We start from the raw sequence: 18,221 nt of genomic DNA on the forward strand, positions 1-18,221 counted from the left end.
TAAAACTGAGGTTTTGTCTGCCCTATGGATGCAAACGATTCCATGACACTACTTCTTAGAAGAGCAGGCAAGTTCTCCCCAGAGTCCTTGCCAACATTTACCCCTCAATCAGCACCATTTATAAAAATCCGGCACACATCCCATGAATGGATAGGAAAAAAAAATGGCCATTGCTGTTTGCGGGAGCTTGCTGTGCACAAATAGGCTCCTGCATTTCCTACATTACAATAGTGATTACACTTGATTGGTTCAAAGTCACTGAAGAAAGACGAGTTCTTTCTGTTCACTTGCAATTCTTTCCAACCTTATGTCCCAGCTCACTTTTCTGACTCTGGCCTACTCTATACCTCTCCCTCCAATACCACTTGGGCCAAAGCCTTTGTGCACCAGACTCCATTTCCTATGCTACCTTTCCCTGTTAGAATGCAACCGGTGACAAGTTATCATAGAAATCATAGACAACTTTGTATTGGATGTAATGTGGCCAATGGGAACAAGATGTAAGGGTCAGCTGACCCAGTAAACTATGGAACCAATTACAGAGTAAAGTAATAGTCAGCTGACCAGCTGATTCACTATCAATAAGGAACTATATAGAATTGTGGGGAGCTTGGAGTGGCCCAGGGGGAGGCCCCGAGTTTGGAGTAATGATGTTTCTTTATTAAACCCTCTCTTTGATTTATAAGTTGGAGTAAGTTTTGTTGTATTTTCATTAGCTGCATTGTGAAGAGTTCCTTCTGAAGAAACATTCCCCATCCTCCAGGTCTACACATTTTTTACTGCGCTCTCAGCCAGGTCCATCTAAGTTTTGGGGCACGGTGGCATAGTGGTTAGCACTGCTGTCTCACAGCGCTAGGGATCCGGGTTCAATTCTGGCCTTGGGTGGCTGTGTGGAGTCTGCACATTCTCCCCGTGTCTGCGTGGGTTTCTTCTGGGTACTCCGGTTTCCTCCCACAGTCCGAAGATGTGCAGGTTAGGTGAATTAGCCATGCTAAATTGACCCTTAGTATTCAAAGATGTATAAGCTAGGTGGATTAGTTGTGGTAAATGCACGTGTCTCAGGGATGGGGCAGGAAATGGGTGGGATGCTCTTTTGGAGAGTTGATGCAGACTCGATGGGGCGGATGGCCTCTTTCTGCACTGTGAGGATTCTATGGTTCTAAATTTTCTCCCACTTGCTGCTTCAATTATCAACCCCCTTTGAAAAGTAGCAGAGGTGGAAATATTGACCTTGGAGCAGAGGGAGGTAAGAGGAGATTTAATAGGGGCATTTACAATTTATGAGGTGTTTGAATAGAGAAAATGAATAAAACCTGTTTCCACTGACTATGGAATGGTAACAATGCTTATGTTCTTGCACTAAAAGTTGGACAAGGTGAGTTCAAATCTCACCAGGGTAGCAGTGAATTTTAGTTCACCTAATTAAATAAAATTTAATAAAAGACTAAAAAAGCTATCACTGGAAATGTTGCCCATGAAACTAGCAGGTTGTCATAAAGAAATAATTTTTACAAATGTCCTTAAGAAAGCAATCCTGCTGTCCTTACCTGATCTGGCCTATATTGTATGGGACTCTTTACTGCACCCTCTGAAATGGCCTGGCAAGTTATTCAGTTGTTACCACTACCTTCTTGGGGGTAACTAGGGATGGGCAATAAATCCTGGCCCTGCTGGGGTTGCCCACATCCTGTGAATGAATAAAAAAAAAACCAAGTTTTTCTAAGAGCTTCAAGTTTCTAGGTGTTCACCAACAATCTGTCCTGGTCCCTCCACGCCGACGCTATCGTTAAGAAAGCCCACCGATGCTCTACTTTCTCAGGAGGCTAAGGAAAGTTGGCACGTCAGCTATGACCAATTTCACTAAATTCTACAGATGCACCATAGAAAGCATTCTTTCTGGTTGTATCACAGCTTGGCATGGCTCCTGCTCTGCCCAAGACCGCAAGAAACTACAGAGTTGTGAACGTAGCCCAGTCCGTCACACAAACCAACCTCCCATCCATCGACTCCATCTACACTTACCACTGCCTCAGAAAAGCAGCCAGCATAATCAAGGACCCCACCCACCCTGGATAACTTCTTCCATCAGGAAAACGACACAAAAGTCTGAGATCACATACCAACCGCCTCCAGAACAGCTTCTTCCCTGCTGCCATCAGACTTTTGAATGCATTAAGTTCATCTTTCTCTATCATCCTAGCTATGACTGTAACACTACATTCTGCACTCTCTTCTTTCCTTCTCCCCTATGTACTCTATGAATGGAATGCTTTATCTGTATGTGACGCCACAAAACAATACTTTTCACTGCATACCAATACATGTGACAATAAGGGTGGCACTGCTGCCTCACAGCTCCAAGGACCTGGGTTCGATTCCCGGCTTGGGTCACTGTCTGTGTAGGAGTTTGCACATTCTCCCCGTGTCTGTGTGGGTTTCCTCCGGGTGCTCCGGTTTCCTCCCACAGTCCAAAGATGTACGGGTTAGGTTGATTGTCCATGTTAAATTTCCCCTTAGTGTCCCGGGATGCGTAGGTTAGAGGGATTAGCAGGGTTAAAACGCGGGACTACAGAGATAGAGCCTAGGTGGGATTGTTGTCGGTGCAGACTCAATGGGCTGAATGGCCTCCTTCAGCATTATCAGGATTCAATGGTTCTATAGATCAAATCAAATCCAAGATAATTGACGTGAGGGGTGATGGGATGAGGTGATTTTGTTTTAAACTACCCAGAGGGAAAGACTTTTGAGGGTTATGGGTAAAGAGCAGTGGTGTTTGACGATAGCATAACTTTTTTTAAAGAGATAGTACAGGCATTGTGGACCAATGGCCTTCTCCTATGCTGTTTGATTTTATGATTTGAAAGACCAAAAAGCAAGAAGGATGTCTTTGAGGAACAGATTTACAGAGGAAATAGTCTGCTATGAGGAAAAGGATACTGCACCCAGAACAACTTGTTAATTCGATAACAATTTGTATTCAATGATATCATGGGCGATGGGCCTTTTATGGTCATTGCCAACACAGAGATAATCCAGCAATGAGTCATTGTGTTGGGTGAGTCATCATCAGAATTACAACACTGTTGTTAAATGAATACATCGCCAGGCTCTGACCTCACCCTCAGGTATTCAGTCCGTATAAAATCACTGTTTGGTTGTCTTATTGAACCTTGCTCAGGAGTAACATAGAATCATAAAGCAGGATTTTCTAACTTTGCTCTCCCCGAAACCATAACATCCCGCCCAAGACCCAACGGACCTTTCCATGGTCTGCCCCTCGTCCGCATCGATTCCCGTGGTGGGCGGAATGGGAAAATTCTGGTCATAGAATCCCTACAGTGCAGAAGAGGCCATTCGGCCCATCGGATCTGCACTGACTCTCCAATAGAGTATCTTACCCAGGCCCTCTCCGCAAGCCCATTTCCCTGCAACCCCACACATTTACCATGGCTATTCCATTTAACCTACACATCTAGGGCCACTAAGGGGCAATTTAACATGGCCAATCCATCTAACCAGCACATATTTGGACACATCTCTCAAAAACATGCTTGTGCCTAATAACATTACCTCAGAGACTTGAGCAACATAATGGAGGCTGACACTCCAGGACTGAGGAAGTGCTGCACTGTCTGAGGTGCCTTCTTACAGATGAAGTGTTAAATCGAGGGCAGGTCTGTCCCCTCAGGTAGAAGAAAAAGATCTCCCACGACTATATTAAAGAAGGATATGAAGGTTCTCCTGGTGTTTTGACCTTCAAACATCATCACTAAAAATGGTCAATAAAGACATTAATGTTTGTTTGGACCTTACTGTGAGCAAATATATTGCCATGTTTCCCTGCAATGCAGTAGTAATCACACTTCCAGCTACACTCAAGTGACTCTAAAGTACTTTGATTTGATTCATTATTGTCACATGTATTGGAAAGTGGAAAGTATTGTTCCTTGTGCGCTATACAGACAAAGCATACTGTTCATAGAGTGCAAAGGGGAAAAGGAAAGGTGAGGGTACAGAATATAAATGTTGCAGTTACAGATGGGGTGAAGAGAAAGATCAGGTTAATATAGGATAGGTCCATTCAAAAGGCTGACGGCAGCAGGGAAGGAGCTGTTCTTGAGTCGGTTGGTACGTGACCTCAGACTTTTGTATCTTTTTCCCTATGGAAGAAGGTGGAAGAGAGAATGTCCGGGGTGAGTGGGGTCCCTGATTATGCTGGTTGCTTTACCAAGACAGTGGGAAGTGTAGACGGAGTCAATGAGATTGAGATTGTGAAAAGCATTAAATTTCTAGAGCTGTGTTGTGCAAAATAAATTGATGACTAGGCGTATATCTAGGACTTGAATGAGAATATTTTCACCAGATGCTAGATGGCACAGGTAAATGTTCTTTACATGAGTCAGTTAAGTTCCCTTCCAGTGCAGAATCTACAGCCATGTGAATGATGACATTGAAAGAATAGCAGCGCAGAAGAGATAATCTAATTGCCTAAAGCCAACCTGACACACTTAATCAGTAACTCTTGGGTAGTAATCTATTCGAAATTGGCTGGCAATGTATGTCTCCTTTTCAAATCTTCAAAACTGTAATGATCAAAAACTCTTGGATGTATGCCGATGCCATGCGAATGTGAGTTAAGAGATCACTGACGGTTCCTGTGACTCATCTTTTATTTACGAATCAGTAGTTCAATTTTCCATATCTGGGTTGCCACACGCGGCTAACAACTAATGTATCAGGCAACGCAGGTTTATTTGCTACGGGAAATGGAGAAACATTAGCATATTTCATTACTGCAATTGAAAATTAAGTCATTACCTTGCTACCGTCACAGATGCAAACGGTCGATTTTGGTAGTTGACAGAGTAACCCTGGCGACTGAACGGCACAATGGTTAGCACTGCCGCCTCACAATGCCATGGACCCAGGTTCGATTCCGGACTTGGGTGAATGTCTGTCTGGAATTTGCATGTCCTCCCCGTGTCTGCGTGGGTTTCCTCCGGGTGCTCCGGTTTCCTCCCACAATCCAAAGATGTGCGTGTTAGGTGGATTGTCCATGCTAAAATGCCCCTCAGTGTCCAAACATGTGTAGGTTAGGGGGTTAGTGGGGTAAATACAGGGATATGGCCTGGGTAAGGTACTCTGTCTGAGAGTTGATGCAGACTCTGCAGTGCAGGGATATCTATGGATTCTATGAACTATAATTGTTTTTATTAGTGTAACAAGTAGGCTTACATTAACACTGCAATGAAGTTACTGTGATAATCCCCTAGTTGCCACACTCCAGCACCTGTTCGGGTACACTGAGGGAGAATTTAGCATGGCCAGTCCACCTAACCAGCACGTTCTTCGGACTGTGGGAGGAAACCGGAACATCCGGAGGAAACCCATGCAGTTACGGGGAGAATGTGCAGACTCCACACAGACTGTGACCCAAGCCAGGAATTGAACCCGGGTCCCTGGCACTGTGAGGCAGCAGTGCTAACCACTGTGCCACCATGCTGCCTGACCTTTTTCTAACACTATTCCTTACATCAATCTTTTTCTGGTCAGCCCTCTTTCAAACCTGTGCTGCTTTCATCTCCTGTTTCATGGATCTGCCCATTGTGGATTGTACTTGAATAAATGCTAAAGGGCGCAATGCAAGCACTCAAGGATAAATAGTGTCGTGTAGGATCCCCAGTTTCATAGAAACACAGAAGGAGCAGGAGGAGGCCATTCGGCCCTTCGAGCCTGCTCCGCCATTCATCACGATCATGGCTGATCGTCCAACTCAATAGCCTAATCCTGCTTTCTCCCCATAACCTTTGATCCCATTTAACCAAAGTGCTATATCCAGCCGCCTCTTGAATACATTCAATGTTTTGGCATCAACTATTTCCTGTGGTAATGAATTCCACAGGCTCACTGCTCTTTGGATGAAGAAATATCTCCTCATCTCCGTCCTAATGGTCTACCCCGAATCCTGAGACTGTGACCCCAGGTTCTGGACTCTCCCACCATTGGGAACAACCTTCCTGCATCTACTCTGTCTGGTCCTGTTAGAATTTTATAAGTCCCTGTGAGATCTCCCCCCTCATTCGTCTGAACTCCAGCGAAAACAATCCTAACCGAGTCAATCTCTCCTCATGCATCAGTCCCGCCATCCCCGGAATCAACCTGGTAAACCTTCGCTGCACTCCCTCGAGAGCAAGAATATCCTTCCTCAGAAGGATTATCAGCAATATGAGCCAACTGGGCGAATAATTTAGGAACAAAAAAATGAAGGCTTGCAACCCCATAATGTTTTTGTGAGCTCAGGATCATTCAAAATGCTCTGGAGCCAGTGAAATGCTTCAAGATTTAGATGCGCTCACTGTTGTAATGGGGTAAAACAGCAGCAGCCAATTTGCTCACAGCAAGCTCCCACAGAACAGCAGTGTGATTCTGGTCAAATACTTGACTTTTTTGTGATGTTCATTATTATTGAAATATTGATCAATGTTTCTTTAGAAGGAACTCTTCAAATGTAGACAGTAAAAATATAACAAAACTTACTCCAACTTATAAATCAAAGAAAGGGTTTAATAAAGAAACTTCATTACTCCAAACTTGGGGCCTCGCCCTGGGCCACTCCAAGCTCCCCACAATTTATAGTGAGTCAGCTGGTCTGCTGACTTTTACATCATTCTGTAATTCGTTCCATTGTTTACTGGGTCAGCTGACTCTTACATCTTGTTATCATTGGTCACATTACATCCAATACAAAGTTGTCACTGGTTACATTCTAACAATCAGGACACCTGGAAAACTCTTTGAAATAGTGCCTTTGGATTTATCATGCCGGTGTAGACACAATGGGCCAAATGGCCTTCTGCACTGTAACCATTCCATGATTCTTGAGAGGGCAATCGGAGCCTGGCTTTAACAGCTTAATCTTAACAGCTCATGGTGGGAGATATAGGAAGGATGTCCGAGGTAGGTTCTTTACGCAGAGAGTGGTTGGGGTGTGGAATGGACTGCCTGCAGTGATAGTGGAGTGAGACACTTTAGGAACATTTAAGAAGCTATTGGATAGGCACATGGAGTACTTCATAGAAACCCTACAGTACAGAAAGAGGCCATTTGGCCCATCGAGTCTGCACCAACCACAATCCCACCCAGGCTCTACCCCCATATCCCTACATATTTTACCCACTAATCCCTCTAATCTATGCATCCCAGGACACTAAGGGGCAATTTTAACATGGCCAATCAACCTAACCCGCACATCTTTGGACTGTGGGAGGAAACCGGAGCACCCGGAGGAAACCCACGCAGACACGAGGAGAATGTGCAAACTCCACACAGACAGTGACCCAAGCCGGGAATCGAACCCAGGTCCCTGGAGCTGTGAAGCAGCAGTGCTAACCACTGTGCTACCGTTCGGGATGATAGGGAGGAAATAGCTTGATCTGGGTTTCAAACAAAGCTCGGCACAACATCATGGGCTGAAGGGCCTGTTCTGTGCTTACTGTTCTATGTTCTATGTTAAACAAAAGGCAGTACCTTTGACAGTACAGCACTCCCTCAAGTACGGCTAAGCGTTCTCCATCCTCGCTTGCCGTGGTGACAGGGCATGAATGGCTGGAAAATCCCAATGTGGAGATGCCGGCGTTGGACTGGGGTAAGCACAGTAAGAAGTCTCACAACACCAGGTTAAAGTCCAACAGGTTTATTTGGTAGCAAATACCATAAGCTTTCGGAGCAATGCTCCTTCGTCAGATGGAATGGTCCCTGTTCTCAAACAGGGTAAGAAGTTTAACAACACCAGGTTAAAGTCCAACAGGTTTATTTGGTAGCAAAAGCCACACAAGCTTTCGGAGCTCGAAGCCCCTTCTTCAGGTGAGTGGAAATTCTGTTCACAAACAGAGCTTATAAAGACACAGACTCAAATTACATGAATAATGGTTGGAATGCGAATACTTACAACTAACAATTAGGGGCGGCACGGTAGCACAGTGGTTAGCACTGTTGCTTCACAGCTCCAGGGTCCCGGGTTCGATTCCCAGCTCGGGTCACTGTCTGTGTGGAGTTTGCACATTCTCCTCGTGTCTGCGTGGGTTTCCTCCGGGTGCTCCGGTTTCCTCCCACAGTCCAAAGATGTGCGGGTTAGGTTAATTGGCCAGGTTACAAAAATTGCCCCTTAGAGTCCTGGGATGCGTAGGTTAGAGGGATTAGTGGGTAAAATATGTGGGGGTAGGGCCTGGGTGGGATTGTAGTCGGTGCAGACTCGATGGGCCGAATGGCCTCCTTCTGCACTGTAGGGATTCTATGATTTCTATGAAAATCCCAGCCATTGAGTGATCAATGGGGGGAAGGAGCGTGGGTGGGCTGTGGCGGCTGGAGGAGGGCCGGGGGAATAGTTATGGAGGTGGATAAACTGAAGGGAAGAGGTCACATGATACAACCTCCAGGCATCAGTCAAACCAGAATTGGATTCTTGACCTCTGCCTACTTGGGATGATTAAATAAATTGGGGCAAATGCAGGTTGAGGAAAATAGTACCATTCGCTTGAAGGAACAAATTTGAGGTTCAAATGGATCTATTCTGATCCTAAGAGCCTGGCTGGAGAGAACTTCAGATTACAGTAACTCTGGCTGCTGTCCTTGGAAATAAAAATCGTGTGACGCCATCTTACCCACTGCAGCGAAGTCGGAGAATTTGGCGCCCAGCCAAATCTCTGTTCACTGCGGCAGGATGGGAAATCCCCGCCGGTGTGACGGCTCGGGAAATCCTGGCAACGGTCTTCACTTCAGGTGTCAATTGATCTGTGCTTTCATTTTTCCAGAGAAATTGTAGTTCTGCAGTCCGCTTCCCAAGCCACTCAGTCATCCAAAGTCCATCACCATAGTTACAGCCAGGAGTCAAAGTAGTTCCAAACAGAGGATCGGGTTTACTGAGCTGAATGAAGCTTCTCCTCAAGTGATATCTGAGGCCATGGTCGGAATTCTACCGGCACGCCCGCATCAGAATCGGGGCGGGGGAGGCTTGCAGAACGGCATTCTCCGTTGGCCTCGGGCGGGATCTTATGTGCCTCAGGTGGGCAAGGCTGTAAAATCCCGGCACATTTGTTTATTTCCCAGGGTGGAGACCACAGCTATTGGGCCTTTAAATGAGAGAATTTGTATCTTTGAACTTTTTTGCTCTGCTGATATGATATGCGACACAGTGGCACAGTGGTTAGCACTGCTACCTCACAGCGCTAGGGACCCGGGTTCAATTCCGGCCTTGGGTGACTGTCTGTGTGAAGTTTGCATGTTCTCCTTCTTTCTGCATGGGTTTCCACAGGATGCTCTGGTTTTGATTTGATTTATTATTGTCACATGTATTGGTATACAGTGAAAAGTATTGTTTTTTGCGCACTATGCAGACAAAGCATATCATTCACAGAGAAGGAAAGGAGAGAGTGTAAAATGTCATGTTACAGTCAGAGCTAGGGTGCAGACAAAGGTCAACTTACTGCGAGGTAGGTCCATTCAAAAGTCTGATGGCAGCAGGAAAGAAGCTGATCTTGAGTTAGTTGGTACATGAACTCAGACGTTTGTATCTTTTTCCGAATGAAAGAAGGTGGAAGAGAGAATGTCCGGGGTGCATGGGGCCCTTGATTTATGCTGGCTGCTTTTCCGAGGCAACGGGAAGTGTAGACAGAGTCAATGGATGGGAGGCTGGTTTGCGTGACGGACTAGACTTTGTTCATGACCCTTTGTAGTTTCTTGCGGTCTTGGACAGAGCAGGAGCCATTCCAAGCTCTGATATAACCAGAAAGAATGCTTTCTATGTTGCATCTGTAAAATTTAGTGAGAGTTGTAGTAGTCATGCCAAATTTTCTTTGTCTTCTGAGAAAGTAGAAGTGTTGGTGGGGTTTCTTAACTATAGCATCGGTTTCCTCCCACAGTCCAAAGATGTGGAAGTTAGGTGGATTGGCCATGCTAAATTACCCCTTAGTGTCAGGGGATTAGCAAGGTAAGTACGTGAGGTTACGAGGATAGGGCTTGGGTGGGATTGTTGACAGTGCAGGCTTGATGGGCTGAATGGCCTCCTTCTGCACTGTAGGGACTCTATGATCACACGATCTGAATCATAGATCCTATCAAAAAGCATTGTCAAGGTTCAGTGTCCATTCAGTCACTGTGCCATAGAATGTAGGAAGGTCCTAGGTACAATGCTTTCCCCTAGCATCTGTGCTATGTGCTCTCTCATGGAGTAGTTGTGGTGAATAGCAAACAATTCTGTAGGAAGCTGGATAGGCACATGAGGGAGGAAGGAATGATAGGGTTAGATGAAGTGGGCTGGGATGAGTCATATGGAGCATAAACCAGTTGGGCTGATTGGCCCACCTCCGTGCTGTAAATTCCATAGGGATATTTGCGGTAGCGAGTCCCACATTCTTACTACTCACCAAATAAGGAGAAGAATACAAATAGTCATTTGGTCAGTAGAGCTTGAGTGCGACTGTAAAAAGAAACATGCTGTCGAAGCTTCCTACCTTGCACTCATCAGGACAGTTCGCAAGAATACCAATTGTAAAGGGAACGACAATTCTTACTGCATGAAAAAAGAGAGTGCTGGTTGGTTGGCAAGTGGGCTCTCAATGGTAGAGGCTTTGCCATGATGATTGTACCAGGGAACAGTTAACTGCCCAGCTTTTGTTTAAATTGAAACCAAACAGGCCAACTCTGGTCAAGGCATCGTGGTTAGATTGAATTACTGTGAGAAGTTTTAATAGCTCTTGAGGAAAGTGTTGAATGGACGACATAGAAGAACAAAATACTGCAGCTGCTAGAAATCTGAAATAAAAAGAAAAATTGCTAGCAATACAATGGGGAGAAAGAGCAGAAAGGAGGAACAGGAAAGGTCAGTGAAGGAAAGGAAGGCGAGATTAAACAACAAATAACCTTTCAAGTCTAATTCCTTCCTGCCTCCCTCTTTTCTTGGTACTTGTTTAAAATCTATTATATCTCTAACCTTTTACCGTTCTGATGGAAGGTTAATAGTCTGAAATATTAATTCTGTGTTTTGCTTCCCATGAAGGTTATTTGATCTGCACAAAGTATTTGCAGATATTAATCACTTTATGAATCAAATTTCTTATCTGACTTGCAATTCACAAACTGCTTTTACTTTGGGCAGGGTTCATGCCCATTATTTAAAGTTGATTTACTAGTGTCACAAGGAGGCTTACATTAACACTGCAATGAAGTCAGTGAAAATCCTCTAATCGCCACACTCCGGTACCTGTTCGGGTACACTAAGGGAGAAATTAGCATGGCCAATGCAACTAACCAGCACGTCTTTCAGACTGTGGGAGGAAACCCAGAGGTAACCCACGCAGACACGGGGAGAATGTGCAGACTCCGCACAGACAGTGACCGAAGCCGGGAATTGAACCCGGGTTCCTGGCACTGAGTACCAACCACCGTGCCACGACTAGAATTTTCCAGCAGTTCACGTCCCGCCACTGCTGCCAGAGAGGATGGAGATTTTGGCACTCAGCCAAATCTCCATTCAATGCAGTGGGACGGGAGAGTCCCGGCTACGAGCGAGGTCGGAGAACCCGGCCCTAGGTATCTAATCAGACATAACAGTTGTGAATCAGAACAGACTTTTAAGCACAGTGGCCTAATAACAGGTAGGTCACAACATTCAGGTTGTTGGTGTACTGATTTCTTAACTGATTGGAGCGGTGAAGGGAACCAGTGTTGGTGTCAATAAGGAGGAAGATGGAATTGGGCTGGGAGAAGTGCTGATCTCAATCATTAAAAGAATTGGACACCTCAGTAGCTTTTACTTATTCTGAATTTCTCATCTCCCTTTCCATTTCACACTCAGTACATCGTGGACTGTGACAGAATACGTCTGCTGCCTCACATTTCTTTCAACCTGGGAGGAAGGATCTATCTATTAAAGGGCGAAGATTACATTATGAAGGTGAGTTTGAATTTTTATGTAGGGGGAATGGGGAGAGAATTCAGCTTTGATTTTCAGGCCTCACCCCACCCCACCCCACCCCCATGGCATCATTTCCTGCAGTAGAGGCAGCTTGCCATTGGGATCTTCCAGTCCCGCCAAAGTCTACGATGTTTTGTATGGCTGCTGGGGAACCCTCACAGGGGGTCATCTTTGGCAGAACCTGAGGGGATGTGTGTGTGCGTGTGTCAATGTCTGAGAATGTGTGTGTGTGTGTGTGTGCTTGTGACTGAATGTCTGTGTGTACGTGTGTGTACAATTGTGTCTGAGTGTCCCTTCTGTTTGTGTGTGTGTGTCTGTGCCTCAATGTGTGCACGCGATTGTGTCTGAGTGTATCTGTCCATATATGTGTGTGTCTATGTCTGAGTAGATGTGTGTGTGTGCCTCTAGACCCAGGGGAGGTGTAGAGGGCTGGAGAAGTGCAGACATTGGCTGAAATGTCACCGTCCCGCCCGCCACAGGAATCGGAGTGGGCGAGGGGCAGAAAATAGATGTTTGAGGTTGTAGTTCAGTAAAGGAGACACGCGTTCTGCTTCTTCATAAAATACCTTTATTTCTTTGATCCAACTCCACATGTAATTCTTCACCAACACCCAGTGCCTCCTGTAGCCTCTTTATATATCAGTGACTTCTACTGAATAATTGACAAATTAGGACTTAGTGGGAAGGTCTGTTAACCCATTCCTAACAGTCTCCCCTTCCTTGGAGAAAAAAATGAAGATATTGTTTCCACAGAAAAACACAAAACACATTCTATTTCCCCTTCCTTTTTTAATGTATGTTTCTTGAAGAAAAAAAACATACATTCACAGAAAGATACGCCCTTCCTTAATAATGTCCAAAAGTTTCTTCGAACTAGCTCCTCTCTTAGTAAAACAATTGGATAACTGATAGCTATTATCAACCCTGGAGTATTGTCTGCAGTTTTGGTGTCCTTATCTGAGGAAGGATGTCCTTGCTATAGAGGGAGCACAGCAAAGGTTTACCAGGCTGATTCCTGGGATGGCAGGTCTGTCATATGAGGGGAGACTAAGTTGGTTGCGGTTGGGGATATGTAGGGCCTGGGTGGGATTGTGGTCGGTGCAGACTCGATGGGCCGAATGGCCTCTCTCTGTGCTGTAGGGTTTCTAAGATTCTAAGATTATATTCACTGGAGTTTAGAAGAATGAGAGGGGATCTCAGAGAAATTTATAAAATTCTAACAGGGTTAGACAGGATAGATTCAGAAAGAATGTCCCCAATGGTGGCGGAATCCAGAACCAGGGGTCATAGTTTGAGGATAAAGGGAAAACTTTCAAAACTGAGGTGAGGAGAAATTTCTTCACCCAGAGAGCGGTGAATGTGTGGGATTCACGACCACAGAATGTAGTTGAGGCCAAAACATTGTCTGATTTCAAGAAGAAATTAGATATAGCTCTTAGGGCTAAAGGGATCAAGGGATATCGGAGGAAGGGGGAAATCAGAATATTGAATTTGATGATCAGCCAAGATCAAAACGAATGATGGAGCAGGCTGGCAGGGCCTACTCCTGTTTTTAGATTCTACTATCGACCCATTTAATTTTTGACATTTCCCCTTTGTCCAGCATCTGCTTTAAGCTGGCTATGCTGATCCTCAATCTTTTCTCATTTAACTTTTCGTGGAGTGCACATTTTCCCAAAGGTATTAATTGTCAATGTGACACTCAATGGGTATCTTACCCGAATCCCTGGACCCCAAAATTTCTGTTAATATCTGGGATATAAAAAAGGGCCATATCAACTGCCTCTACAGGGCTCAGTGACCCAATGTGCTTTTTAACCACTCTCCTTATTTCCTTTGTTTCCCACACAAGGAAGCAACATTTTCCATTTTCCCCCAAAGGAAATATCACAAAACCTCCTGCGCTTGAAAACCCATCACACAAATTGACATAGGATGCGTCAACATAAACTAGGAGTTCCAGGTGCCTAAGATCACCCAAAAACCAGAACCTCAAAACACACTCCTGCATTTTTAGTTTGACCAACTTTTTGTTCGCTCTTATTACGTCTTCCACTGTTGGATCATTCGTATTTGTACTCAACTCTAGAATATCAAAACTAGCTTCCGGTCTGGTTTGTCTACCCAGCCAATTCAGTTGCCCAAACTTCAGAGTTCCTCTTTTCCCGTCTTAGAAACCACCATGTTGTTTCGTGTAGCCCTCCCATGATTAATTGCTATTGGGCTGATATTCTCCAAATAAGATTGCTGATATAAAGTGACACCTGACTCAGTCTGTCCAATTTTCAGCCCGATATATTTGAAAGTGCCTGAAGCCTGACTTCCAACCCTGAATTTCTTCCTCAGCCCAGAGATTACTATAGCTTCGAAATCACTATTAGCACCCCGCAAAAAAATCATCGACATGCATCATAAAGATACCAGAGAGATTTCCTTCATAGTGCCAGTAAAACATCGCAGGATCTGCTTTCAACTGGCAACAGCCTAACTTTAACATAAATCGACCTTACCGAAAAATACCAAACTCTGGACGCATCATTTAGCCCATGTACACATTTATTTAACTTCCAGAGTATCTCTGTGTTAAAGAACATAGAACATAGAACAGTACAGCACAGAACAGGCCCTTCGGCCCACGATGTTGTGCCGACCTTCATCTGAAACCAAGATCAAGCTATCCCACTCCCTACCATCCTGGTGTGCTCCATGTGCCTATCCAATAACCGCTTAAATGTTCCTAAAGTGTCTGACTCCACTATCACTGCAGGCAGTCCATTCCACACCCCAACCACTCTCTGCGCGAAGAACCTACCTCTGATATCCTTCCTATATCTCCCACCATGAACCCTATAGTTATGTTAGCTGCCTCTTTGGGAGAACGGAGGAAAATGTCTCTCTGAAGCTGATGTCCCTGTATAAAGACAGCTTTAATGTCGATAGATTTGCATTCCCATGCCCTTGTAGCTAACAGAGCCAAGAAGATCTTTACAATAACTTTTCCTGCTGTAGGTGAATTCACCCTTAAATTCTGGTCTTCTAAATTTTCTTCAAATCCCCTTGCCACAAGCCTGACCTTTGCCTTATACGTTCCATCAGGTAGCACCTTTTCTGTGCAGATCCATCTGTGAGATAGAGCTCTTTGTCCCCTATTTGGTACCTCTGCATATACCCCAAATTCACTCCAACTATGCAGTTTGGCATCTTCCATAACTTTTTCAGCTAATTTATTGGAAGCCACCAAAATCTCACGAGTATGTGGGCTTCTACTCCTAGTAGCATTCGTAGTCTTACCCATATTCTGAGACCGTGTCAAGCTCTGTGTCCCTTACCTTGCCTGATATCTTGTTCTGTACTGCCACTGCTTGATCTTTCCCTCCTGTCGTGGGACGTTCTTTCAATAGTTCTCGATCTCTTCTTGTGAACATGTTCACTATTGGACTTACTGTCTGAACCGGCGCAACGTTTCTGCGCCCTTCATTTTTGAACTTTGTGTTCCCAATCCATGGTCCTGGCATCCTCCCCTGTGTTCTGTACATTCAACCGGTGTTTATACTTTCCAGTGGCCTTCCCTGCTCTACTAATAACGCTTGCATCTTTCCATTGACTGGATCCTTCAGGCAAGTAAGTTGGTGCTGTTGTACCAACTTTTGACAGTTGTCCTTCAGAAAACATGGCCTGTTCTAGTTCAGTAAGAAGTCTCACAACACCAGGTTAAAGTCCAACAGGTTTATTTGGTAGCAAATACCATAAGCTTTATGAACTCCTAGCATGAACTGTTCTAGTTCACCAGAAGTACTGTGTTCCTCTACTAATACCCTGTCTATTTCAGCCAACTGGCTCTCATAGTTCTGTAACACATGAGCATCAGATGACCCTGGTTCCTCATCATGTTCGTCTACTCTTTCTAAATTTACAAGTTTGTAATCTGTACCCATTATCCTTGATGAATGTATCCTAACAGTCTGATTACTATGTTGCAAAACAATGTTTTTTGCCTATAACCTTCCTTTGGCCTTTCCATTCATTAGAAGTGTCTCTCTAATAGTATACTGTCTCCTTGCTGAATAATAGTGTTTGATGGCTGTACATTGTGCCTTAAAGCTCTGCGAATCCTTTCAAAAGACTTCTGTTTCCAAAAAATGCTCTTCTAGTTAAATGCAATGGATTTAAATGCCCAGAAAGGGCAGAGCGAATTGTAGTTCCTCCCCAAGCTGGAGGCTGGTCATTAAAAATGGATAGAACTTTAGGATTTCTACCAAATACTAATTGATTGGGACTATAGCTCCCAACCATCTGCAACAAATCCTTTGCACGTACCGCCGCCCATGCTAAGGCTGAATTTAACTGGTCCATCTGCCGAAATTTTCCGGAGCATGTCATCTATTACCGCATGTTTCCTCTCACACGCACCATTACTAAATGGTCTTTCCGCAGCTGTATTCATGACTACGATATTCATGTTTTCACTCATCATTAGCAAACCTCCCCCCCCCCCCCCCCCCGCCATTTTCTGTTAGGAACTTTGCCGGTGACCCCATTCCTGCCTCTATCCATTTTTCCATAATTTGATCCAGGATTACTCTCTTTTCTTTACCATGGACTGTTGTTGATTGACTAAATCTGGTTGCTAAATCTACAAAGGGCAAAATGAATATATTGTTTGCATTATCCCGGGTCTTAAGGTCCATAGCCACAACGTTGTTAAAATCTCTACCCTAAGGTAGAGTTACTATCGGTCATGATGATGTCCTTCTGTACTTTCTACAAACCTCACACCGATCACGGACCTGTTCTATAAGCTTAGCATAGTCCACATCTCTTACACCTGCATCCTTTAATAAAATTTGCAATCTCTGAGGAGACGGGTGCACTAATTGCCGATGCAACTTCAACACAGTGAGCTTTCTATCTGCTAAAGTCCCATTTCCGGATGCTAATAACGCTTCCTTAATCTCTTTACCCGACAAATTATTTGTCATTAACGGAGTACAATAGTGTCCCTGCTGTATAAATTGTAAGTTTTTCCAAAAATTGTTGTCTTATCATTTTCCATATCCAGTTTCATGTGTGCTATCTTCATCGATGGTCTACTCAGAAGTAAAGCTATTTCACTTGACACAACATCTGTGCTAATGGAATGATTCACTCTGGCAATATTGCAAGGGATCACCACACTTTTCAGTGACTTCAGGATATTATCATCCCCAAACCTAAAACTTGCGGAACTTTCAAATCCCTTAACCTTGTTCTGATTTTCAGCATTGAAAGAGTCCAGGTAACATTTTAACCAGTCAATTCTACACATGGTAGATGTGCAGCCACTGTCCAATACAGCACAATTAAAGGACTCTGCAACCAAAACTCTCATTACAGGAGTAAAACTTCTTGTTAATAAGACAATGCCTTCTTTCTGGTCGCTATCTCTTTCCTCTTCTGATTCTTCCATGTCATGTGTAGTTTCAAACACTCCATTAGATCATTTTGGATGGTTGAAAGCATAATGAAATTTAGAGTCACACCGAAAACACCGATTAATCATACCCTGGGCATTTCTGGGGTTCATTCTCCATTTCTTCCTCCTCATATAGGTATTAAAGGGGCTTCTGTCCTCATAATTTCTGGGTCCCAATCTTCTGCCATGCTCAAGTAGGGCCGGCTTGTGCCTGTACAATTTCATCATCCTGTTAACAGTGTATCATCTACATTCTGCTTTATCACTGACTGGCCCATTTGTTTTATAAAAGTTGTGGGCTCAGAATGTTTTCCTGAAAAATTTTTTTTAAGGCCTCTGACATTCGGTTGAATAGTTTATCTGCAAACTTAACTCCTGTCAAAACCAGGAACCTATCCATATTTGTAACTTTAGCACATTCCAAAAACTTAAAAGCCGACGCAAATTGTGGAAATCCCAGATGGTGTTTTTGCAGACTCTTATATAATCTACTAAATTCCATTACATACTCTTCAATAGAAATATCCTTTGGTTTCCAAAATCTATCAAATTCTGACCAGGCTTCATGCACACTTAAGTCATCCTTTTGATAAATCTTATCCATAAAGTTTAATAAATTATCCAGACTTTCCTCCAAGTTCAAGTGTTCCAACTCCAATTCGGAAAATACTTTGCGAAAGATTTTACTTCTATATGGTCAAGAAAGAGCCAAGGCCACACCTTGTTTCCTTTTCCCCAAAACAGTTACCACAGTCCACATGATGACTTCACTTTTCCATTGGCCATAAGGTTCAGTGT

General features: G+C 44.1%; 1 protein-coding gene across 1 annotated transcript in view; it reads left to right on the top strand.

The window, feature by feature from the left end:
* Positions 1-18,221, top strand: part of ren (renin) — a 72,661-nt gene that overhangs the window by 40,490 nt on the left and 13,950 nt on the right. Inside the window, exon 8 of the mRNA XM_078242120.1 lies at positions 11,852-11,950. Within this exon, the coding sequence (XP_078098246.1) occupies positions 11,852-11,950 (99 nt within the window). The remainder of the gene's footprint in view (positions 1-11,851; positions 11,951-18,221) is intronic.

The sequence above is a fragment of the Mustelus asterias genome, chromosome 25, assembly GCF_964213995.1.
Source record: "Mustelus asterias chromosome 25, sMusAst1.hap1.1, whole genome shotgun sequence".
NCBI lineage: Eukaryota > Metazoa > Chordata > Chondrichthyes > Carcharhiniformes > Triakidae > Mustelus > Mustelus asterias.